Genomic DNA, 27,773 nt, shown 5'->3' on the forward strand with positions numbered 1-27,773 from the left:
GTAAAGTAAAATGTATTCATCTGGGAATTGAAACATTATGAAGTATTCAGAGGAATCCTGCTGCTCAGATGAGAGAGTTGAACATTAATTTATTCACTCTTTGAATGTATTTAATTTTCTTTGGGAACATTTAAGCACAGTGGACTTAGAGGATGATAGCATGGAAACAATGTGTATATACTGATTTCTTCTTTTTTATTGAAACAAAATTACATAACATTCACCATTTTAACTGCATTAAAATATACACTTGCATGGCTTTTAGTATATTTGTAACAGTGTGCAACTATCATCACTAATTCTAGATCATTTCTTTTTTTTAAGATTTATTTATTTATTTTAGAGAGAGAGAAAGAGACAGAGAGCTCAAGCAGGAGGGAGGGCCAAGAGAGAGGAAGAGGGAGAGACAGAGACGGACACAGAGAGAAAGAGAGAGAGAAGCAGACTTTGTGCTGAGTGTGGAGCCCAACTTGGGTCTTAATCTAAGATCATGACCTGACCTGAAATCAAGAGTTGAATGCTTAACTGACTAGTCATCCAGCCCCTACATCTAGCCCCTGTAGAACATTTCTATCACTCAAAAAATAAACCGTATACCCAATTCTCTCCCTAGTCATCTGGCAACCCCAAATTTAATTTTTGTTTTTATGGATTTGCCTAATTTGGGCATTCCATAAGTGGAATCATACAATATATAGCATTTTGTGTTTGACTTCTTTTAATTAACAGCATTATCAAAATTTATCCATGTTGTAGCATGTGTCAGTACTTCATTACTTATTATAGCTGAATAATATTCTGCTACATGTACTACATTTTGTTTATTCATTCATCAATTGATGAACACTTGAGATATGTATACTTTTTCTGTTACAAATAATGTTGTTATGAATATTCATGTACAAGTTTTTGTGTGAACACGTTTTCAGCTTTCTTGGGTATGTACCTAGGAGTAGAGTTTTTCATTTCCTCCGGAAATGTATAAGGATTCCAGTTTTTCCACAATCTCCCCAACATCTGTTCTTTCCCTTTTTCTTTAAATTTTAGCCATCCTGGACAGTGTCTCATTGTGGTTTTGATTTACACTTCCATAATAACTAATGATGTTGAGTATATATTATTTTAATCTACACTTTTATGCTAAATGAAGTAACAAATGTAATTGAATGGAAAATTCAAACAGTATATATAAATTAACATTATGATGAAACCATCATGTCACCATGCTGCAATTTTAAATCTGTAACATTCATGTGTATATTTCCTTTAGATCTCCAATTACATATATGTATATGCACATATGAAAACAGTCTCATGGAAGACTGAAATGGGCCTTACTATCAAGGATTCTCAGCTATGACAGACACCTGAGCTGTTTCTGGGAAGAAACAGATCTTTCAGGAATTGTTAGAAGCCATCTGAATACTAAATGCAAGAAGTGTCCTAGGTATAAAAAGTAAAATGGTTGATTGCTTTCAATACTTCTAACCTTCCAATCATGAATCACTTTTCTCTCCTGTAGTGTTCCATTTCTTTTCTTTCTCATGAGACTTTTATACATCTGGTGTCCCTGGTTTCTCCAATTTTCTTTCTAAATTTACTCTCTTAAAAGAATCTTATTGCTACTATCTATATGTTAAAGTGAATGTAATCCAATGCATTACAACTGCAACAAGAACAAGGAGTCAAGATTAGTAAAATAGTTTGGTTTGCTGCTAGGAGTAAGTGGACTCCAACTCTCATGCTTGTTTTCTCGGTGTTCTCTTAATGATTTTTGTCTCTTCTATTCTTGACTGGTTGTCAACTGTCACCTGATTTTTCTTTGTGTTCTGAGTATAACTGTCTGCTTTCAAATATGGGCACTGAAGCTCTATTCTAAAAATCTGTTGAAAAGGTGTTTAAAATAATAGCCAGTAGTTGCTTAATGGTTTCCTTTATAAGATTACTTTAGGGCTTTAGAAGATGGATTCTGTTATGACTGTTTTGACTGTTTAGTTATTTCTCCCTTTCTGTTACTAGGTTATTTTTGGATACATGACACCTAGTATTTGATTGCAAATATTCCAATGACCTCGGTTTTTAAAATCATCTCCCTAGTGTGGACTTTTGATACCTCAGTTTTAGGAAACAGACAGTTTAGATTATAAACTAGCAGAGTTTAACTAGGGAAATTTTCAGACAAGGCTACAATGGTCTGATATCCCAACAAAACATATACTGCTCTGCTACATGGCTGATCTTATGTCTATTTTGAGTAGTATGAGCCTGATGTTGTTAATTACCTCTTTTAGCAGATGTTTGTTGACAGTTAATATACTCTATTACTTATCTTTTTCAAAAGCAATGATAGATCCTGGGTTGCCCTCTTAATAGCATACTTGCAGATCTAAGAAAAAGAAAAAGCTGCTCTTACTTTTTAACACTTCCACCTCACAGGATGCATCTGAGTTGTGATAAGTGTTACTTTGGGGCTTAGATTAATATGTTTTCCTATATTTTTGCTTACTTAAAATTGCTGTTATGAAATAGAGTATGAATGCCTTTTATTTCCTTAGTCAGATGTAAACCAATCATTTATTAACTACTATTGTTTATCTTGGTTACCTTGTTTTATTGTCTCTTTACTCTGTTCAGTCAGTGATGTCTCTATAGTCAATTTGGGGACGCTTCCTCTTTTTCTGAAGGAAAAAAGGTGCTAATGATTGATTTAGGGAAACTGTTTTAAATATTACTATTTATAGTAAAGCTATTTTGTTTTATCCTACATAAATACTACCTGGTATTTTGTTTCTATTCTCCACCCTCTTATCCAGGAAACTACCAGCTTTTACTTGATGGAAAGAAATAATACTGATGATTTGACTCATTGGTTTGTCATTTAATGAGTTCAGATAAAAATTATGAGTAGCCTAAATCATGTCTGAACAATTTAGAAACTGTTATCTCCAAGGAAAATAAAGTAAAATCCTTTGACAACAATTTACAGGTTGTGTGGAGAAGTTGCTATGAGTAATAGATTGGCAAATGAAAATTTTATTTTCCCAAGGGTTACATCTCCTCCCATATTTCTACACATGTGTTTCTCCCACCAGTTCATCTGACTGCATGTGCAGGTTTCAAACTGTGTATGGTTACTACATCGTGTTTAATGACTAAAAGCTTCATATGGCCAAGCACAGTGAGGCACCGATGAACATCTAAAAGATGGAAGATATAAACAAGGAGTGAGTATGACTTGGAGGAGGCTTAGGAAACTGTAAAGCCATGCAAAGAATAGCAAACTAGACATGAAAAATAGATAAGGAAAGGTATCAAACTGAAGAAATAATGTTACCAGGCAGAGAAAGAGTGAGAGTGAGAGAGAGAGAGAGAAGTGCAAGGAGGGTGAGATGCTAAGGAATTATCATGCATGAAGATGTAGGTGAAAGATAAGGAGAGAAAAAAGATTCTTTTGCCTAAGTTGTATGTCATTGACCTAAACTGGTCATTGGTGTCACTAATAGTGAAGATTGACTTCTTAAGGGTTTTTTTCCCCCCTCGAAGTTTAGACTCTGAAATATATATATTTTCTGTTCTATTTTTTCTCCTCCATTTGCATGTGAAATTTTATATTCTAGGTCATGTTTTCTTCACAAAGCTCTGAATCATTGGGAACGAGTTTTTCTTTTAAAAGTTTAGATAATAAGAAAAAATAAATAATGAAACAAACTGCTACTAAGTCTTAGGACAATAGTTCTTTCAAAATACAAAAATGTAATCCTGTAAAGCTGATATAAATAGATGTACCAGATATCAGCTAGGATCTTCACTTTTACTGAAGCAATATCATGTGTAATATCATCCTCTAAGTCTACACCATTGATTGTAACTGCCAGAGCTAATGATATCTGTAAGTGTGCATTAAAGTTTTAGGAAGACAGTACATTATAGTGGTAATAGCATATGCTTTGGCATTAGACAGGCTTTAGTTCAAATTCTGATTCAGTCACTGTTTGTATAACTTTGGGCACATTTCTTAATTCTTTGAACCTCCATTTACTACTCTGTAAAATAAATACATTTGTAAAGCATACACAGTTCCCTGTATGCAGTAACTATTCATAAATGTATATATTATTATGACTGTTATCATTCTATTTTTCTCCTCTATTTAAAAATAATTAGTAATTCTTTTCATTTTTCACTTTTCTATACTGCTTTTTTGACACTCTTTATTTTCATTTATGTACCATTTAGCAGGGTTTTTGATGAAAGAGATTCATCAATTCTAGAACCATGGGACTGAAAAAGACCTTAAATGGCCACCAAATCTATCCCTGTTTCAAAATAATGGAATATCTGGATATTTAAGACAAAAAGAGACTGGTCTCTTTGCATAATTTAAGAACAGAATAGTTATGACCTCTTTTGGTAATGCCATGTAAGATATTCTTTATGTGTAGTCTAGGTTTCTTTTTATTCAATCACTCCATTTAAAAGGAAAAGTGTTACACTCCTATTTATATAACAATTCCTGCTTAAGTTGTAAATCCTTTATAACTGACTCAGACCATGTGACACTGGGTGGCTCGGTGGTTGAACATCTGCCTTCAGCTCAGGGCATGGTCCTGGAGTCCTGGGATCAAGTCCCATATCAGGCTCCACTCAGGGAACCTGCCTCTCCCTCTACCTGTGTGTCTGCCTCTCTCTGTGTGTCTGTCATGAATAAATAAATAAAATCTTAAAAAAAAAAACAACAACTGACTCAGACCTGGCTGAATGTCCTTTACGTTTCATATAGTTGGTTCTGCTTTAAGTTAAAATGTAGGGAGTCACAAAAGATCACTGCTTATGACATAACAATGAAAACTAAACTGGGTAAACTAAAAATGTATATATTTTCTTTAAAGCCATTAAAGAGCTATGAATCCAATTGAACTTTCAATGATTATGAGTGTGGTATCATGGCATATTGGAATCCCATGAAGATACAAACACAGAGTTTATCCACCCTACCTTCCAATACTCTTCTGCAGTATTTCTGCTGAATAAACAGCTGCATGGAAACTTGGGAGCTAGGCTGGAAAACAAGAGATTTCATGAGGTACCTAGATCCCAGATTTCTGTGGAAGGACACACTTAATTCTACCTTTAAGACACTTAAAACCAGAAATGAACTAAAACCAGTTGAAGTAGAAAATCAGCCCCAATGGTGTTCAATTCCTTATTGAGTCAAAGAGATCAGCCCCTCTAGATGTCTGCCAAAGAAAAGAGGAGCTGTTTCTGTAGGAAATATCACCTTTTTCGGTCTTGACTATTGTTTCTTACACAATGACTGATAAAAAAAAAATAAAAACTAAAAAACATGACAAAAGCAGGAATATAGAGCTCATAATAAAAATTAAAAACAGAAGCACACTGACAAAGATATTGGAATTAGTAGGAAAGGACTTTGAAATGGATGGCCTTTGAAAAAGTGGCCAAAATGGATGAAAAGATGAAGGATGTCAGCAGAGAAAAGGAAACTTTAAAAGAAGAACCAAATGTAAGTTTTGAACTGAAAACTATAATACTTGAAATGAAAAATATTCAGTGGGCTTAAGAGCAGATTGGACAGAACAGGACAAAGAATTAGTGAACTAGAAAATATGTCAGTAGAAATTATCCAAACTGAAGTACAGAAAGAAAAAAGAATGAATTTAAAAAATAACAGAAGAGCATATCAGACCTTTGGGGCAAAATCAAATGGTCATTCATTAAATTAGAATTCCAGAATGGGAGGAGAAAGTGGGACACATGTTTGAAAAGTAATGGCCAAGAAGTTTCAAATAAATTAAAACTAATACTTCACAGATTCAAAAAACTCAGTGAATCACAAGCAGGGTAAATAGAAAGAATACACACAGAGACACATCATAATGACTTTGCTGAAAACCAAAGATACAGGGAAAAATTATAAAGTAACCACGGAGAAAAGAAACAATACATTCAGATGAACAAGATAGGAAGAAAGACAACTTGTAATCAGAAACAACAGAAGCCAGAAAGTAATGGAAGGACATCTGTAAAACGGTGAAAAGGAAAAAAAAAAAAAAACTATTATAACTTAGAATTCTATATCCAGCAGAAATAGTCTTCAAAAATGAGAGTTAGCTTAAGACTTTTTTCAAACATACACAAAAGCTGAGAGAATCTACCACTAGCAGTTTATATTGTACATATTGTTTACCCTTGAACAATGTGGAAGTTAGGAGCACTGACTCCTTGCATAGTTGAAAGTCTGTGCAAAACTTTTGAGTCCCCCAAAATGTTAACTATTAATAGCCTACTTATTGACTGGATGCCTTTTCAATAACAGGAGCAGTTGATTAGCCCATATTTTGTATGATATATGTATCATATACAGTATTCTTTCAATAAAGTAAGCTAGAGAGAAGAAAATGTTATTAAGAAAATTACAAGGAAGACAAATACATTTACAATACTAAGTATAAGCTGCATATAAATTGACCCAAGCAGTTCAAACCTGTGTTGTTCAAGGGTCGACTGTAATAATAAAGGACGTTCTTTGTGATAAAAAAAACGGTCCCAGATAGAAGTCCAATTTATAGTAAGCAATAAAGTATATTGTAAAAGATAAATATTCGGTAAATAAAGAAGACTTCCTAAACTATTTCTTTAAAAGACTATTGATTATCTAAAGCAAATATAATTACAAAGAACTAAAGAACTCTAAGGTTTATAGTTTATATAGATGCAAAATGTATGAGTATAATGTCACAAAGGATGTAATAAGACAAATGGAATTATGCTATTGTAAGGTTGTTACATTATTTATGAAGTGATATAATATTAATTAAAAGTGTCCTGTGATAAATTAAGGATGCATATTGTAATCACTACAGAAACTACCTAAGGAATAATGTAGTGACACAGCTAAGAAGTTAATAGAAAATATGAAGTGTAATGCAAAACAGAAATACTGGAAATATTTTGCTCAAAGGATGTCAGGAAAGGGTAAAGAAAAAAATCCTGATAAGGCAAATAGAAAACAAATAGATGGTAGGTTTAAACCCAACTATATTAATAGTTACATTAAATGTAAATGAACTAAATGATCCAATTAAAAGGCAGAGAAAGCCAGATTATGGAGAAAGTACATCAAAATAAAATCCAAATACAGTGATTTACAGCATACATCTTAAATATAAGGACAGAGCTAAACTGAAAATAAAGAGATGGAAAAATACACTATGTTAACATAAATCATAGAAACCTGGTGTGACTGTATCACCACCAAACAATTTATATTTCAGAGCAAATAGATGAAGGCAAAGGGAGATCATAAATGAAACTCAGTATTTTATAGACATAAAACTATCAATTTATCATGAAGACATCACAATTGTATCTTGAGTATGCACCTAATAGCAAACCTTCAAAATTTCACATAAGTCTTTATTATTCCTCCTTTCATAGACTCCTTCATCTAGTAGTTCTATAATCTTAATGCTAATTTAACCATCACTGTCACCAGGGCTCATGCCTCTGTGGAGTACAATACTATTACCCAGACAGGAAAAGGATTATTTGATGTGTACCTGTTTATCTATTTATTTATTCCCTAATAGAAGTCATCTAGTGCAGTGGCATGTCTGCCAGGAATTAGAGACCTGGGTTCAAGCCTTAGCTTTGCTGGTAACATCAGACAAGTCACTGAAATCACTTTGAGCCTCAGTATCCTCATGGGGAATGGGGATGGATGTACTTACTCTGCCTAATTTTTAGACCTTTTAGGAAGCTTAAATCAGGAAACATATGCAGTGCTGGATACATAAGAGACATTGCTGTGAACACAATAGTGAGCTTGTTTTTTAGGACCTGTCTAATTCTGGCTCATGTGCAGCTGGTAACCCCAGCTGCCTTTTCCTTATTCATCAGGTTTAGTCTATTTTTATCTTGAGTACTTTACAGATGGAACTAAAGGAGACCGATAAACCTCTATGAGGAAGCTCAGAGGGTTCTGCCCTTTATTTTATACCTCTTATATTCACCCAAGAGGGAAATTTGAAGATTCTAAACAGTATAATTAAACCAGGAGGCAAGTCCTATTCTGAGATCTGGTTAAAGATTTCACAAAGAAACAATGGAAAGCATTTAATGTAAGGATTAAAATTTTTGATCAAATTTTAAAAAATGTATTATTTTTTACCTAAAAAGTGGTTTTCCATTTGGTTTTAGAGAGAAACTGTTATCCATGTGTAAAAAGAATAGAATTTTTGTGTGGATTGTCTTTTATGGAAGTGTATTTTTTAGGGATAAAATTTTCCTGGAATGAGATGAGGTTACCAGAACAGGTTTCTTTGGCATGTAAGAAAATTTTAGGACTATGTGAAACTACAGTCTTAAGATTTGGGAGGTTTGAAATTATTTAATGTATTCATATTATACATTAAGGGTTGGTAATTAAGGTATATCTTTTAAAAATAATTAACCAATATAAATGTTATTTGAAAGTTTCCTCATCTGTAAAATGGGGATAATAATACCTGCCTGATAGTATTGTTATGATGATGATGACATCAGATTATGTTTGTAAATAATTTAATACAATATGTAGCAAACATATGCTAGATTAAACTAATAAAGTGAAAATTAAACTTTCCACTGAAATGGAGTATAAGAAGTTTTATCATTTCCATCTGAATTTACTTAATCTCTGTATAAATGACTAGTTTTAGACCAGCAGATTACCTTTGGAAAATTTACTGAAAAAGTCATCTCTTTATCACAACATCCATTAACACGAGACTGCAGTTCTGGCTTAGTCAAGAGGCTTTGCTACATAAAAATGCTGCTATTGACTATTAATGAATGCTTATTCCATATTATTGTCTCCACAAAATAGAATCTATTTTAATAACTGAGGTGAACCACAATTTTTTTAAACAAGAAATGAGTTTCTATATTCAATTTCTTAAACTAACCAGGCACTCTGCATATAGCTTTAATTAAGTTATTTGCCTAGAGGCCAATCAATAATTAATTTCCCCTTTCAAAAGCTATGACTTGGATGTTTCTCTTAAAGCATGCCAATTAAAAATAGAAAAGCCAAACTATAAAAAATAGATATGTTTATTGACAAGATAGAAGATGTTGCCAGACCTTTTAACAAGCTCTTTGAAAATACTGCTTTATTTGAAAAGAAACCTTAATTACTCTTGATCATGGCACTTAAGTCTTATCATTATATCCCTACTTGTTAATATATACTCAGCTCATGGTGATAATTTCCTCATAGCTTGTGGTTATTAGAGAGAATCATAATAGATGATTGATAAACTTGTTATGAGTTGAGTAAGAAGGAAAGAACAGCTCTGAATTATTCTTACTAATTTAACTCCTATATTTTAGATAACTAGTGATAAGCTGGTTGCCATGAAGTATTTACTAATATAAAATGGTAAGTTTCGGCACACTTTACTAACAAATCCGAAACTGAGTTTTGAGAGAAAGGAAAATGGGACTCATATTCTCTTTCATTTCCCAAACTATGAGTTTATCTAAAATATAATGCTAACAGTCATTCTCCCACTTGCTCACCTTGTTCTAAACACCACTGGCCACCTTGTTGATCTTACACAAGCCTTGAAGCTTTGCATTTGCTGTGCTCTCTGCCTGGCATGCTCTTCCCTTGGATATTTGTCTTAATTCTTCACTTTGCTCAATGTCATTTTCTCAGAGTTGCTTAATCTGATCCCTCCTACTTAAATTTACACACTACAATGCCCCCAATTGCCTTTAATCTGCTTTGTTTCTTTCTACCATGCTAAACTAGTCATCTTCCAATGTATTTTAACATATTTGTTTATTGTAGACTCCATCAAATGTAGACTCCAGGAGGCCAGGGGGTTTTGCTTACTCTACCCATGCTATATTTCCAGTACCTAAAATATTGTCAGATACCTGACAGTGAAAACTGGATAGATATTTGTTGAATAAATGAATAGATGCATCAATAAATGTAGAAGTCAATAGATAGTAGTAGATAGATTCAACATCCTAGCTTAAGCACCTAGAAATGATTTTGTTTGCCTGATTGCCTAAAACCTGGACTCACCAATGGAATGTGCCAAATGAAGATAAATGCCAGAGGATGGTATCTTGTAGAATGAGAAATACAAAGAATTTAGGGAGATTTGGTATCTTCCAGCTTGTTCTTCAAGAAGCTATAGGAAACACATTCCTCACTAGACACTAGGAAATTCACTAGTGAAGGGAGTGCAGCATTCTTGTAAAAGACTTAAGTGGTTATCATCTCTATGCTGGGATAATAACACCACATACATTGGCCTTCCATGTTGACTGAGGCCAGATAGCACTCAACTGAAAGCAAGATGATGTGGTTCCCAGGGTAATTGGCAGGGTGAGAGTGATGATAATAAAGTTTAACATACAGAAAACTTCAGAAGTGGCTAATTGATCCTTGGGATTCCAGAGCTGAAATCACTGATATCTCACTAAGGTCTTTTTAAAAACCCTCTAGGATTGGTAGTGGCATGAGTGGACCACTACATTGGAAATTCATGGTCCCTCCCCTACTTGCCTAACCTGAATCAGATCATAGACTTAGAGTTCCTTAAATGAAAGGAAAGATTTGTCTTGGTGTGGAAGGACCCTGTAATAGTCTCAAATATATTTTCTTCCTAGTCTTTCTCTAGTATATTTATAGAGAGTGTATTATTGATGATTAACTTTATTGTCTGAACCATAGGTAGCAGAATACTGTCTTGTGACTGAACCTAGATAGAGAAGGACTGATTATCCTGCAGAGATAGCTATGATTACTGAATTATTGTGGGTATTCACTTTTGAGGACAGGTTGCTCATGTTTTAATTTTGAATGTCTATATTTTCTTTATGCTAGGTATGAGAATACTGTTGTTGCTATTGTTTACAATAGTATGTATAGGAAGAAGGTTGTGCTTGGGTGGAGAAGTCACAGATTGGATTATTGATGATAGTGTATCTTGTTCTCTCAACAATCACTCCTATTACTTTCTAGCTTGTGTTCTATATCGCTCATTTTTAAGTCTTCACACAACTCTTATCTCTTATTTATGAAATTTTCCCACTTTCTGAAGTTGTAAGGTTAGTTTCAAATCATAGTTTGGCTTATTATTAAGTAGTTTTGTATATGCTATTTTACCCTCTTTGAGATCATTTTATTTTTAGATGAGTATGTCATATTCCCATTTGTGTCATGCTCAGTAACCACTGGTCTGTTAATCTAATAGAACTGCCATTTCCATGGTATCTATTTCCACCTAATATTTCACACTCATTTATAATCTGGACAAGCAAAAGCTCAACAACTCAATCATAACAAACCAAATAGACAAGTCTTGACGCCCAAATTTTGCAAGTCTGGTAAAATGAAAATGCATCAGCATTTCTGGAAAGAGATCAAAGCGCTCATTCTTTATTTTATGAAACCAACCAGCAGAGGGAGCAAAAGAGATATTTAGGTGTTCCTATTTCTGCTTGCAGACCTTCTACTATGGTTGCTGTCTAGAGCTTGGCTATATTTTTAATATATATTCCCCCTAATCCCTAGGCAGAAATTCTGCTGTATGATCACCACATGCCTGTGAAGTCAATTCTAAGAGATTCTATCTGCACAATTTCTTTCTTCAAACTTGAATCCCATGAAAACCTCAAAAGCTACTGGGTGAAAAACCAGTACTAAAATTTTAGGACTTCTAAACTCTGTCTAGGTAGCTCAGGAACTAAAGGAGAGAGATTTCGAATGAATTAAAAACATTAGCTTTCCAGCTATTAGGATAAGTTATATTAATGCATTTTTGCAATGTTCTGTATTATATAAAATATTTTGAAAATTTTTCACAATATTCTAATGAGGTTTTACTACATTCAAAATAAAATTGTATTTTTTATATGATCAGGAAATAACAAAGAGAAGGCCCTCTGAAAAGAATCTTTTATATTCTTTTATATATATATGTGCGTGTATGTGTGTGTGTATGTAGTGCATATATAATATATATATTTCTACATTCCCATATAAAATGTGATTTAAAACATTATAATCAAAAGAGTTTCTCATTATCCTGGATATTTTGGTTTAGATAATTCTGTTAAGAATAATCATGAAGATGACCAAAGACTTGTGTCTTGTGTGTGATTTACAGTGTCCATTGCAAAAGCTTTAAAAATGTCATTGCTTGCATTCTTTGGATGAGTTCAATACGAGGACTCTTTGGATGTATATGCTCTTATTACCCAAATTGTCCCTTGAATTTAATGAAGTTTTATATATATGTATATATGTATATGTATCTACATATATATATTTGTATTTATATTTATTTATTTATTTTAGAGAGAGAGAGCACGTGAGCTGATGGGGTGGTGGGCAGGTAATGGGAGAGGAAGTAGAGAAGCAGACTCCCTGCTGAGCAGGGAGCCTGAAGTGTGGCTTGATCTCACAATTCTGAGATCGTGACCTGAATAGAAATCAAGAGTCTGACACTGAATTGACTGAGCCACCCAGTCACCCCTTTAATGAAGTTATATTAAAGTATAGTCACAAGGATGAAGATACAAAAAAGAAGAAAAATCTGTGATAATACAAAGCTAATATGAATTTAATATGAATCATTTTATTCATCTGGAGAGTATCAAAAGGAAAAGGAAGGATCATGGTCCATTTCATTATTTAAAAGAAGATAATTACAAATAATATCATTTGTGTAGTTTCCTTTGTATTGGGGTGTATAAACTCTTAAACCAACAATATGTGACACAAACTTTGGGAATTTCCAGGTATCATGGCATGGTGGACATCTTTATCATTCTTGTAATTCTTGGCTTTAGGTTGAATTATTTCCCATTGAGTTATTTGAGTTGATCTCCAAAAACAAGTCATATGGAGCTCTGTTACCAGGGACTCACCAACATGGGCTGTATTTGCACCAAAACCATGAAGAAGGTGGCCAGGGTCCTCACGGAGAAGTACCATACTCACCTGGGCAGTGACTTCTATACCAACAATCCCCTGTATGGGGAGATCATTACTATTCCTAACAAGAAGCTCTGTAGCAAGATTGGAGGGTATGTCAAATATCTGATGGGATGGAATCAGAGGGGCCTGGTGATGGGTATCTGCATCAAACTGCAGAAGGAGGAGAGAAAAAGAAGAGTTAATTATGTTTCTGAGGTCTCAGCTCTGGATTAGGAGATCATTGAAATAGATCCCGAGGCTCTTGAAATTTGGCAGTCTGCTCAGCCTGCAGGTCACTCAGCCTACAACTGGGATACATTTCAAAACATCACGTGGAGTTGTTTGAATCTTTTGGTTGTGCTGTAGTATCCTCCATAAACCTTGGGAGAAAAAAATTTTCATATAGAGGTTCCCCTGACTGAGGCTAATGAGATTATTTTTATGAGGAGTAGATTGGATATGTGTATGTGTGTATGCATGTGTGTGTCTGTATGACTGATCAACAACAGAAATAACCTTAATATTTGCCTCCTCAAGGGAAGAACAAACATTCTAACTATTGTGAAAGTCTATTTTTCCCTTGATGTCTATTTCTATCATGTAGTCAATTAGTTTTTATTACAATGTGGTCATTCCTCATGCTGGAGGCATAAACTGGCAAAGTAACTTGACCTCTATGGGGGATACCTTGTCTGTCTTCTGGCTGGGTTGTTGGGTTGTGCAACTCATGGAAAGAATGGCATTACAGCTTGAGAACACACCACTGAGTGTTTTGTAAGAATGTCTAGGAGAGAAACAAATAAACCAGTGTTGGCATTCATTTCATTAAAGACACTAATAAAGCAAAGGTTGAAAACTCAAAGAAAAACAGCGTCTTTTACTTTAAAAGAATTTAAACCCCCAGGGAGATTTCACTGTCTAATGCTTCTTGGTAATACAGCTAAATGAAGTTCATTGTTTTAGATTTTTTGGTACAGTGATATTGGATGACATTTGAGCTTGTTGAATTGACTGAAAGATTGGGAAAAGGTGCTGGAGAGGAGGCGGTCTGGTATGGTTCATTGAGTTGGCTTAGACTAGCAGTCCAGAGATGGCAGTTCTCAACCCAATGTTGTCATTCAGTAATTGCTTGTCATTGGCCAATTCAACAAATTTGTTTCCTTATCTACCAAATGTCTTCTCTCTTCTTATAGGATAAGGTGATCACATGAAGGAACTTTGAAATACCTAGCATGCTATAAAAATATGAGCTACCTTTATAAGAATTATTTGTTGTTATTAAAAAATGCTCAAGTGGACCATCATTATGGCTATGATCAAAATGCATTTTTATTACACTCTAGAATATATAGCTTGGAAATGACAAAACTTAACTAGGACTAAGCCAAAGTGCTCTGATCTTTGGGAGTAAGGTGAAAAAAATGCAGTATTCATTAGGACATTTGTGGTGATTAGGGAGATGACCTTAATAGGTTATCAAATTCACAGCCTCTCACAATGGACCAAACTTAAGCCAATTCAATTAAATGAGATTTTCCATTGTTTACAAAGACTGCCACAGCCAGCCAGGACTCTTCCAATACAAGCTTTTTCAATATTATGCAATTCTTTCTTATGTAATTCTTAATTCTCAGGCCTCACCAGCATGGGGATAAAAATAGAATGTTATGATTTTTGCAAGTTATTATTTCTCTCACACAGCTCCTATGTGGGAGAACTCTAGACCATCCTTAGATGTCTACTAAATGGTTATAGCATTATTAAGGTGTATATCATCTACAATCAGCAAATTTAATCTTTTAACTACCAAATGGTATCCTATGCCATATTATATATATATATATATATATATATATATATATATATATATATATATATATATATTATCCTGATTCTATATAGTCTATTTACTGCCTTCTGGTATGAAAAATAACAGCTTTGCTGCCAGTGCAACCCTATGGAGATGATTCTAGAAGTAACAGTGTTTGGTGCCTAGGCTGCCAATGCCTATTGCTGAGTGTGTTGATGAATCTGTCATGGCATCAGCCATCAATATCTCCTACTGTTGGGGCTAAGACTAGCCCCAATTCTGCAGTTGTCTTGTGTACTCTAGATCTGTCCCAGGTATTCTTGTTTTTATATGCTCTTTAGTAGATGCTTCCATGTTTTGGTACTTAACCATGGGTCTCTAAGTTCTGACACCAGGGGATTTAGTGACTGACATTGCGCTGTCCTCATAGTTATATCTTCCCTTTGATTCTGGCATATTGTCCTTGGACCAAACATGTATGCCTCATCTCTCTCATTTTTATAGTATTACTATATACTCTTATGGATCAAACTCTCATACTCTCAGCTATCATTTCTGAAAAAAAAATCAATCTCCACTTCTTTTTAAAGTAAGGGTATAGTTTTATCAACTCCTTCATCTTTGTGGTTGTAGGCTTGAAATCTTCAACATATTCACAAAGTAGGACACCTTATTCTAAAATGTAACTTCTCTCTTGCACAAGGTTTCTTTGTCAAACCTAAGTGATGAGATGAAGCATTATTTATGGGGTCCTAACATAACCCCCGTTCTCAGTATGCCTAGTGTTATTGGAATCACACGAAGCGTACATGCCTTTTCAATGATGCATAAGAATGAAGTGTTATAGCAGGCTCCTGGTTTACCCTGGCTTGTAATTTCCCGAGAGATGCCAGAATTGGCCAAGGAACTTCTTTTTAAAAAGATGGAAAAAATTCCATGGAAGACAAACATAGATCACTTTAAAAATCATTTTTCTCTTATTTCTATTCAGCTCTTCAGTCTGTAAATATCAAAGTCTATTTTATAAAGGTATGCATAGAATATTTGTATTGGAATATAATAGTAGGGATTTTGAGAATAACCTAGACATTTGACAAATGTCAGTTTGAAACAAATGATTTTGATCCAAGCTTAATAAAATCTCGAGTAGATATCAACTTTGGATATGTCTTTCTTAAAGATAATATGTTAATTCACTAGTGAATATTAGAAAACAATTTGACATGTTTTGTCAATGTACTTTTCCCCTTATTTATCTTAGTATATCTTATAGGATCTTCCACAGTGATCTTATGGGATATTTTGGGGAAGAAGGGTTCCATGGTAAGTAAATTTGGGAAAACCTTCATACCATATTCAGAGGTCCTGTAAAAACAAAAACAAAAACAAAAAACACTCTATTTAACTCATTTAACCCACTTAGTCCCAAACTAATTTGGTCACAATAACCACTTCTCTCTTTCTCTCTTTTTAAGAACAGGGACACATTTAACATCTTATGGAGTATACTTTGGTAATTATTGTTCTGTTTTAACCTTTCCAGGTAACTATTTTGACTGCATGGGTCATTTGTTTCAATTTTCCTTTCAACAGTATTTCAGGTATTTTCCTGTTTTGACTGAATATCAGCTAGAAGTTTGATATGGCCTGTATACATAGCCTCATTCTACTCACATTTTTACATGTATTTTTCTACACATGCTTCTTTGGCAAAATACGTGTTTGAATTAGGTTTCCATCACAGGATAAGACAAATGCAGAAAGGATCTAAACTTGTGTTCTTTAGATGAGGCCTAGGCAGTTTCTTAGGACCAGAGTGCTGCTGAGCCTGGCTGTCTTTTGCCTGGGAAAATACAAATGTGGAGGACCTTGAATGAATGGACAGGCAGCTCAGAGAAGCAATGAATTCAACAGCTGCAAGAGGCTACAGACATCATCCACTGTTAGACCCTCATCCTGTGCCAGTAATCAGAGGCTGAGATTACCAAAGCGACTGGCTTCAGGTTAGGTCCCAGCTGTAGCTGAGCTGGATTTAGGCCTGGCTTTTTGACTCTTAGTCCTCTAAAATTTTTGCTAACTTTGGAGCCTCTTACACCTCTCTGGTGGAGTAGTTAAATTTGGTCTCAAATTCACCTCTGCTATTTTCACCAAAGACAAAAGTCCATAACTGTTGTCCTTGGTTTTCAAAAGCACAACTGTAGAGATGACAATGTATACCATGTGATAAAAAGAACTTTCAAATATTAGCTCCACAAAAATACTTTCAAACAAAAAAGTGTGTGTGTGTGTGGTATGTGTGTATGTATATGTAGGGTGGTGGTGGTGGTGGTGGTTGTGGCAGCAATAAAGTAGGTAGGGAAGGAGAATGCACATTCCAAATGACTTAACTAACTAGAAATACTCTTGTTCTAGTTTCCAGGAACAAAATAAAATAAAATAAGTAAAACTGTCATCCTATTCAAATAATTGTTGAATATTTGTTCTTACTCAATTTCTTTTCTGGAGAGCTATTAAATAGGCTGTGAAATGGGTTGGTGGTGAAAGATGAGCTGGTAGCAATTATTTCCCCATATCCTTACTGACTTGGATAACACTCACTTTTCTTTGCTATGTACAACCTAACTGAAAATGCAGATCCAATGACTAATGCCTTGGGTGTGTCAAAATGGCAGGCAGGCAGTGTTTGCAACTCATCTCTCTATTTAGCATTTCCCTCTGTTTTTAGATTAACGTTATTTTTCTCATAATCAATCAAGCTAAGTCTTTTCACAAGGGAATACAGATTCTATTGCAATTACCTGGAGGAATCTCCACTCAAGTACTTGTTGGAAGTCCTTTGGGTTGAATAGAGGTTTTAACAGGGAAATGAGCGCCACAAAATTATGTCCAGCTGTGTACAAATATTTATGGGAATAGTCACAGTGACTGAAATAATTGATGCAAAGAAAAACAATTACCAAACAAAATGACATTGTTTGGATACAGCAGAATATTCTATGACTTCCCTGTCAATTTCTCTCTATTATGGTTGTATTTATTGAATCTCAAGTAATCAGAATGATTATGGAATATTTATGGAATATTTATGAATTATGGAATAATTATGGAATCATAATTGAATTATGATTATGGAATATTTATTGAATCTCAAATAACCAGAATAATTTCTGAAAGTGGTTAATAATTACAATTATTTTTAAGAACGAGGACCATTCTTAAGGAAAATAAAAAGAGATAATCATATTCTGGTCCATTTACCAAAACATGACATGATACTTGACAAAAAAAAAAAGAAAAACAAACAAAAAAAAAGTTGCAAGTTACATTTTAGAATGTCTGTGTAAGAAATTTTAATGTATTAATCACTACAGCCTTGACATAAATGTGAAAGATAGTGGTAAAATACATGAGGGGAATAGTATTTATTTTATCTACAACAGTAGTTTGGAGTTCATATAGATTTACATGTCTCTAGCTCCCAGGGATTCAGAGCCCAAAAGCTGAGAAAACTGGATTTTAAAATAAAGACAATTCTTCATGTAACCTTCATGTAATTTTGCTGGTCTTATCACCTCTCCTTCTTCCAGAACTCTGTAGACTAACCTCTTGGTGAAAGCCACTTTAGACTTTCCTTTCTTAGTCACCCATTCCTTGCATTTCACTACCTCACCACTCCACAGTTTCTCACGTTGTGCCAGAAAACTGTTGATTTTGTTTCCTCAATGTCTTACAATTCTGTTTTTGAGACCAGATTTATTGCAACATCATCCCCCACCCTCCACGACCACTTGCTAGTTCTCCTTCCTCCATTTTGGATTTATTTAATCTGTCCTTAACATAGCTACTACAGTAATGTGTCTATAATAATAAAACTCATTGAATGGCTACAATATACCAGGCACTTAATGTCCATCAGGCCATTTAATTCTCATAGTAATGTCATTACTCCATTTTCTTAGATAAGGGAATTATGGCTGAGAGAAACTTTGCTGTCCAAGAGTCATACAGCAGGAAGAGGCAGAGCCAAAAGTTGAATCTTCAAGGGTCTACCCCTTTCTATTAGGTTGCCTTTCTATTACACTGTGCTGCTTCTTTAGACCAATCAGATATTATGATTTGTGTTAATTCTGGTGTTATTGTCATTCATGAGATTGTCAATTTGAGAAGACAATAATTTTCTTAGCATACTCTTGTTCTGTGGAAAAGAACAGAAAGGAAAAACTATATGATGCAATTTTTTTATGGCTGTTTTGTGGCATTGACTGTTAATTAAGCCCATCCCTAAATGAAAAGTATTTCAATGGTGCAGAGAGACAATGAATGGATTGATTTGTAGGTTAGAGGTGTGTGAGTGGTAGAGTGGTTAATTAGCTGTGGTTGCTTATTCAGTTGATTAAAGCACCATATGAATGAAGTCACGTTTATGGATTCAGTGCCTGTGTGGGCCAGTTTATTTAGTCATCCTTGCATCATTAACCTCAACCCACCTCCTTGCTAATGTGTACCATTAGCATGAAAAGGACAGTGTGAGTGGAAAAGTGCAAATTCCACCTCATACTTGGAAAAAAATTACCCAAAATGCATGTCCTATTGACATTGGCACAGAGGCAGGGCACATTATTAAATCTTTGATTGTTTTCAGTTCTCCTGAAAAATTCATTATGTGACAAAATGCCATAAATCATATACAAATTTGAATCCCCTTTATAAAATTGCTTTAACTGCATTTTAACAAGTTAAAAATTGAGCTATAACAGATTTAGGTGAAAACAAAAAAGAAAGTATATAGATATCCTCAGTTTTACAATGAAACATATGCTTACTTATCTAGATAAGAATAGTTGATAGTCAGCTACTTGAGCATTTTCACTTGGGTAATCACACCTGTCTTTCTTAATTTCTTTTCATTAGATGGTGATCTATGATGGTGAATGATGGTGATCTATGTTACTAGGTTCATGCTCATATACTTGAAATAGGGCTGTCATAATTGGAGATAAAGGAAACTCAGGTTAATATTTTTTAGACCTCTTTTCTTCTTTTTCCAACCAAAGTTGGAAAAGCCCATATAAACAGCCCATATAAATAGCCCCCATAAACAGACCACCTTCACCTTTGAAGTGTGATAACTTAAAGCCCATTTAAGTTCCTCTTTACAAACTATTACTTTTATATTGTCATTCTACCCAACTATCATGAAATAATTATTCTTTTCTTTGTAGTGTTATCTGATATAGGGGAATGAGTGTATTATTTAACATATTTTTATTGAATTTCCTTTTTAAACAGTGGGGAGGAGAAGAGTGAAAGGAAGAAGCAAACTCCTTGCTGAGCAGTGAGGCCAATGTGGGCCTTGATCCCAGGATCCTGGGATCATGACCTGAGCCAAAGGCAGATGCTTAACTGATTGAGCAACTCAGGTGTCCCTTTTGATGGAATTTCTACAAAATGAATGCATAGTTTTTGGATGCTAGTGCCTGGAGATATAATTATAAGCAAACAGAGGACATGGTCCTTTCCACACAGAGGCTTGAAATATAGTGGGGATGATAGACGTTGACCAAATCATAATTTATTAAATGTTTATTGATTATGTCTGTGTGCCAGGCAATTTTGTCAGCCCTGAGGGTATAGAGATAAAAAGGACTTATAACCATCCCTTGCCCCAGTGAGCTTATCATATGAAAGAGTCTATAAACTAACAAAAGTAAAAAAATAAAAGGTTCCATATGATAATAAGTGCTATTGGAAAGTCAAAGCAGGAGGGTGATATGAAGAGGGTGGTATGAATACTCTTTTGAATAGAGTGGTTGGTAAATGTCACTAAAAATTAAATAATTGACCAAAAAACAGAAGGAAGTGAGGTCAAGAGTCATATTTCTAGGGAAAGAGACAAGGACCAGGGTGAAGTCGTGGGGCAGGAAGGTGCCTGGTGTGTTCTCAGAACATCAAGAAGCCCAGAGAGGTTGAAGGAGAGTGAATGAGGCAGCAACTAGAGGTTGAAGTCACAGATATAACAGGAGGCCATGGTAGGTAGGGCCTCAGTGGGACACATAAGGAGGGAGACAGGGAGCCACTGAGGGCTTTATGATCTGGTTTAGGTATTAATAAGATCATTCTGGCTGCTGAGTTGAGGATAGATGGCTGAAGGGCAAGAGGAATAAACAGCTCTTATCCAGATAAAAGGTGATGGTGAATTGGAACCAGGAAGATAATGGTAGAGTGCTGAGAATTGGTTGGTTTCTATATATATTTTGTTATTCCTAATAACTAGTACAGTATCACTGATTATATTTTGGGGTAAAAATGTTAAGATCATATATCATACCAAAATATTTTCTAGCATATCTTTTTATAATGTTTTAATGTTAGAAAAAAATCTATCAATTATCAGCAGGCAATTCATATTATGTTATCCTTTCATTGAAAACTACCCAATAGGTTCTCACTCTATTTATATTAAATTGCAAACCTTACAATGACTTAAAAGGCCAACCTGATCTAGTGTACTGTCCAGTATGGTAGCGCCTAGCCACATGTGACTATTGAGCACTTGGATTAATGCTAGGCAAAAAAGAGATGTATGTTTTATATATATAAATATATATAAAGAGATGTATGTTATATATATATACACACACACTTAAATTATATCATATATACATATATATATATATACACATATATATAAATTCTATAGGAGGTTTAAAATCTTAGTGAGGAAATAATATAAAAATGTTATTGATAGGGCAGCCCGGGTGGCTCAGCGGTTTGGCGCCTGCCTTCGGCCCAGGGTGTGATCCTGGAAATCCAGGATCGAGTTCCATATTGGGCTCCTTGCGTGGAGCCTGCTTCTCCCTCTGCCTGTGTCTATGCCTCTCTCTCTGTGTGTCTCTCTCATGAATAAATAAAGAAAATCTTTAAAAAATGTTATTGATAATTTTCAAATAGTAATTATAGACTAAAAGGATAATATCTTGGAATTATAGTGGAAATATAGTACTAATATTAATTTTACCTGCTTCCTTTTACTTTTTAAAAATGTGATAACTAGGACACTTAAAATTATAAATGTGGATGAATTTTTTTGGCTCACATTATATTTATGTTGAACAGTGCTAGTTTACATTTTCTTTTTCTGACTTTATTTTAAACTATTTTACTTGTTCACTATATTCCAGTTACACTGGGTTTATTTGAGATCTTTGAACTTGCCAGGCTCATTCCTACCTCAAGGTCTTTGTGTATTTTATTCCCCTTTCCTGATATGTTATTCCTTAGAACTTTCCTTGTTTTTCTCTATTATTCATGTCTCAGCTCAAATGTCATTTCTTAGACAAGCATTCAATGACTATTCCAACTAAAGATCTGTTAACTCAATCTGATATCCTTTTTAATGTTCTACATTATTTATTCTTAGATGAAATTTGTTTTCTTATTTATGGTCTATCACCCTATAGAATATGCGATATGTGGAAGATAACATCTGAATTATTTTGTTGACCACTATACCTCCAGAATAGCATTTGGCATATACTAGGTGCTTGGTAAATGAAAGAATAATTAAACTCTATGCATAAGAAGTATTCAGTGCTGTAAATTAATATAAATAGATAGATTTTTCCTTAAGTGGGAAAATCAGGGAAGTCTTACTAAGAACTAGACTTGGAAAATGACCAGGAACCAGTGGACACAAAACAAGCCAAGGATATGGTCATAGGAGTAGGCTGGCTATGATCCCAATATTGATGCCCTCAGCCTTGCCGCCCCCTCTGGATCCTGCTCCCAAGGGAAGCTCACCATTATGGCATAGGACTTCCAGTTCAGCACTAGGCACTACAAATAATGCAGTCTGTATAATGGCTGTAAGTTACTTGCAGCAGAATAAAGTCCCAAGTTTGAGTGTCTGACTTGTTTACTGGAGGAGCTGGGAAAGGGAATGTCTTAAACCTTTGGCTTCTTTAGTCACTTTAGGATTCCCTCAGATACAAGGATATCTGGGCAATCCAAAATGATAAGTGTGTGCAATAGCATACTTTTCCTTGCATCAATATTTAAAGAATTTTAAAAAGTTTAAGTTATTGTCTTTGCCTTATATTTTATGCCATTTTGTTGAGAATAAAATATTTCTGAATCTGTGAACCTATGATTTGAATGTGAATTTTTTTGTGTTTAATGTTTGCACTGACAATTGCCTATTTTCTCAATAGTAAATACTTTTTAAAATAAGTATTTAAAACTTTATTTGAAAAGATTGCTTTCAATATTTTGAGACAAAATTCTTTTTAGGATATGCCATAATCACTTTATTGCCAGCATTGGGTTAGAGATTTTAAGTTTAAATCCATTTTCTTAACTGCCAAAACATGGTTGTTTAATAATTACATCAATGATGTAAACCACCTTTTATTTTAAGTGAAAGTAAATGGCTTATTAAATATTTTTGTGGTATCTACATGTTCAAAAATAATATAGGGTCATCATTTAGCTCATAGTCCTGAAAAATCAAATAAAATAATAATAATCTGATTTTAAAGAAAGTATTTTTTACCATAGCTGATGTACTTTTTACTCTTATACCATTAAAAATGGTGATGAACAAGTAAAATATGATTGATTGTTGAATGGTTTTATGAGAACATATTATGTATTGGTTCATTATAAGAATAAGATTCATATTTAATGTGGAAATATATTTAAAAGTCTCAAGTTCCATTTGTGTTGTAACTACAGAACAATATAGCCATCAAATGGATTTTTAAATATGTTTTTATTTACTTTTCTACTATAAATACAGTATATATTTAGTGTAGAAGTTTAGAAAATATAGGAAAGCAATGAGACAAATTAAAAAATCAATTATGACCCTGACTTTCAGAAAAAAACACTATTGACATTTTATTGTGTTGCTTTTCAGTTACTTTTCCTGTGTCTACATCTATGTATGTGTGTATGTGCATGCAGGTATCTGTGTGTTTTGTGTATGTTACTTAACCTGCTATGGACATATTCAAATGTTACATTGTAAATGCAGACCTTTTAAATTTTAGAAGCAAATTTTCATTTGGCCTTGCCTGGTGTAAGGATATGCAAGTGAAATTCATCTCAGAGCCTTCCTGGCAAGACCCATCCCTGGGTCATTCAGAGGCTGTGCTCCTCAGTTACAGCTTTTCTGTTTCCTGGAAGTCCTCAAATCCTTCTCTCTGATACCAAAATATCTGCTTCTTGCAACACTACACCTCACCATTGCCAACACAATCTGTCGTAATAAACTTGTATTTTTTTTTTCTTGTGTTCTTCAGGATTCTTAATCTCACTTTCTGCTCCCCTGACCCTGAATTAAAGGCACTTGATTTTGGCTTCAAGTTAATTTTCCATCTGCTTTATCCCAATGATTTCTGAATATATTCACTGGTGAGAACACTGGATTGTTCTATTTTATTCTTAGTCACACTAAGGGTAGATCATTTAACAATTCTGAGCCTCAGGTTCCTCATGATTAAAATGAGGATTTGGGTTTTTTCCAGAGCTAATATAGAATGTCTGTGTGTCTATAAAAGCAGTATGAAAGAATGGAAAGAGCATGGCATGTGTATCAAAGAAAGCTTGGTGCAAATCTTGCAGCTCTGTGACTTTGGCTTTGTATTTTCTATTTCATTTGTTTTTCTTTTTGCTCCTTTTTTATTTTTAAAAGATTTTATTTATTTATTCATGAGAGACACAGAGAGAGGCAGAGACACAGGGAGTGGGAGAAGCAGGCTCCATGAGGCAGCCTGATGTAGGACTCGATCCCAGGACTCCAGGACCACACCCTGAGCCAAAGGCAGACGCTCAACCAATGAAGCACCCAAGCATCCCATCCTTTTGCTCCTTTGAGTGAACAAATTGCACTGCTCTTTCTTTGAGTTTGCTGATCTTTTCTTTCCTTCATCTAGTCTGCTGTTGAATCCTTCTATTGAATTTCTTTTAGTACCATTATTGTATTCTTCAGCTCTGTGTATTTTTATTTGGTATTTTCTTATATTTTCTGTCTCTGTTGAAATTCTTGCTTTGTTTATGCATTGTTCTCCTGATCTTGGTGCACATCTTTATGACCATTATTTTGAACACTTTATAATGTAAATTGCTTATCTTCATTTCATTAAGACCTGTTTCTGGGGATTTATGTTGTTCTTTTATCTGGAACATATTTCTCTGTTTATTTTCCTTGACTCCTTATGTTGGCTTCTGTGCATTAGAGAAAGCAGCCACCTCTCTCAGACTTGATGAAGTGGTCTTGTGTAGATGAACTTTATCATTTAGCCTGACCCTAGCTCTTGGTTATCTCTTAAACCTTTGTGATTTCCAAGCTTCCTTCCTTGTTCTTAGTGGCTTAGTAGTTGAGAGTGTTCTAAGACCTGTCAGTGTCCCAAAGGGGAGGATCTCAGTTAATACCTCTATGTAGACTGATTAGAAGTCAGACCTTTATACCATATAGCTTTAAAAGTACAAAAATAGACATCTTTTTTTTTCCTTTGGTGAAAAAATTTGTAATTAGATTTATAGCCAGCTGGACTCAGTTTAGATGATCCTGATTTTGTTGGCAACATCCAAAGCATCATAGTCAGCAGCCAGTTAAACATATGCTTTCTTCTCTCCAACAGGCCTGATCAAGGTGTTGACCTTTGCTACATCAAAGTCATAGAGTTTCTTCACAGCCTGTTTGATCTGGTGCTCATTGGCCTTGACATCCACAATGAACACGAGTGTGTGGTTGTCTCCTATTTTATTTATGGCTGACTCAGTAGTCAGGAGGAACTTGATGATTGCATAATGATCAAGGTTGTTTCTCCTGGGGGTGCTCTTTTGAGGATATTTGGGCTGCCTTTGGAGACACAGGGTCTTGGGTGATTGGCATGTAGGTGACATGCAGATCTTTTATTTGTGACTGTTAATGCCTTTCAGCATGATTTTTTTGGCTTTCAAAGCCTTTACTTTGGCTTCAGCTTTGGGAGGGGCAGTGGCTTCCTTCTTTGCCTTCAGTGCCATCTTTGTGAAAAGGCAAATAGACCTCTTTTAAGAAAGACTGAGAATTGGATGTTTTTGCCTGCTCCCTCTGTGCTGAGCCCTAGGGGATAGCCATGTTAAGTCCTCCAAAGCCTACTAAGAACTATTTCTTTATTTGTGGGTCTTGTGGATATAAGCCTCATTGTCTTTCAGAGCTAAGTGTTTTCGGAGCTGTCCCTCAGGTAGAAGTCTTAAAAGTTGGGATGCTAGACGTACCCTTTACTCCTCAGGGAGAACTGAGCGTTGTAAGTTTCCCTCCAATTACATGTTGGTGTGCTGGGGGTAAGGTTTATGGCAGGAATGAGCCTCCATCTTTCTTACCCATTTTGATGAGGGTTTTTTTCTTGTTCACTTAATGTGTAGGGAGCCTTTCAGTTAGTTTCTGGATTTCTTTCAGAAATATTTGCTCCATGGGTAGCTGTAGATGCAGTGTGTCTGTTGGAGAAAGTGAGTTCAGGAGCCTCCTAGGCCACCATCTTGGACCAGAACTCCACAAGGTTGTATTTTCTTCTCTTTTCTTTTCTTTTTTTCTTTTCTTTTCTTTTCTTTTCTTTTCTTTTTTTTCTTTTCTTTTCTTTTCTTTTCTTTTCTTTTCTTTTCTTTCTTTTCTTTTCTTTTCTTTTCTTTCTTTTCTTTTTTCTTTTTTTCTTTTCTTCTTTTCTTTTCTTTCTTTTCTTTTTTCTTTTCTTTCTTTTCTTCTTTTCTTTTCTTTTCTTTCTTTTCTTTTCTTTTTTCTTTCCTTTTCCTTTTCTTTTCTTTTCTTTCTTTTTTTCTTTTCTTTTTTAAGATTTTATTTATTTATTCATGAGAGACACAGAGAAAGAGAGAGAGAGGCAGAGACACAGGCAGAGGGAGAAGCAGGCTCCATGCAGGGAGTCCAACGCGGGACTCCATCCTGGATCTCCAGGATCACGCCCTGGCTTGAAGGCAGCGCTAAATCGCTGAGCCACCTGGGCTGCCCTGTATTTTCTTATATGTAAAAAAAAGAGTATAGAAACTATTGTGCTGGCTACATGTAAAAGAACTCTGATTACAATGGCTTGAACAAGCAAGGATTTTACTTTTCTCATTTATTGAGAAGTCTGGAAATAGGTGGTTCAAAGCTATTGTTTCTGCTCTTCATCTTATTATCCTGGGCTGCTTCTACTTCTCTGCTCCACTATCCTTAGTGTATGGTTTTCATTATGAGTGTACCACCGAGCATAGTATCCATATTCTAGACAAGAGGAAGGGAAGGGTGGAGTTCAAAGGGACAAGACAGGTGAATTTTCATAAGGAAAGCAATCTAGTGGATTTCCATTTCCACCTTATTTGTTAGAACTATGACACAAAATTATCCCCTATTCCAGGGACTCTAGGACATGATATTTTTGCTGAATATGTTGACATCCTGAATAGAATTCAAAATTATTTTTTTAGAGATTTTATTTATTTATTCAAGAGAGAGAGACAGAGACACAAGCAGAGAGAAGCAGACGCCCTGCAAGGAGCCCGATGTGGGATTTGATCCTGGATCCTGGGATCATGCCCTGAGCCTAAAGCAGACAGCAACCACTGAACCACCCAGACATCCCTAGAATTCAAATTTTGCCAGGGAGGAAGATGAGAAGAAATAATTGGCAAGCAACATCAATGTTTGCAACTGGAAAAACTTCCTTAAGTTGTTGGGAGACTATATGAGATGATATGTATGAACATACAGGATATGTATACTTAATGATTACTTCCTATTACTCTTTTATGCTGTAGTGACTATTTGCAACAATCATGGAAAAGGAGCTTGTGTAATTTAATTATTGGTATACCTAAAAATATATATGCTTTAAAAAATATAAAAAGTGTCTGTTTCCTGGTTGTTTTGGCATAAGTTCTGTATTGTTACCCAGTGTGGCTTAAAAGTCAGATATCTCTTTT

General features: G+C 34.7%; 2 protein-coding genes and 1 pseudogene across 2 annotated transcripts in view; 2 read left to right on the plus strand and 1 right to left on the minus strand.

The window, feature by feature from the left end:
* The window catches only part of BCKDHB (branched chain keto acid dehydrogenase E1 subunit beta), a 448,915-nt gene that overhangs the window by 389,344 nt on the left and 31,798 nt on the right, over positions 1-27,773 (plus strand). The window lies entirely within an intron of this gene.
* LOC112658701 (40S ribosomal protein S17-like) lies at positions 12,959-13,349 on the plus strand. The gene is given in 2 exon segments (XM_025444933.1): positions 12,959-13,257; positions 13,259-13,349. Coding segments are annotated over 2 exon segments (390 nt in total).
* On the minus strand, positions 25,374-25,841 carry LOC125752243 (60S ribosomal protein L23a-like; annotated as a pseudogene).

The sequence above is a fragment of the Canis lupus genome, chromosome 12, assembly GCF_003254725.2.
Source record: "Canis lupus dingo isolate Sandy chromosome 12, ASM325472v2, whole genome shotgun sequence".
NCBI lineage: Eukaryota > Metazoa > Chordata > Mammalia > Carnivora > Canidae > Canis > Canis lupus.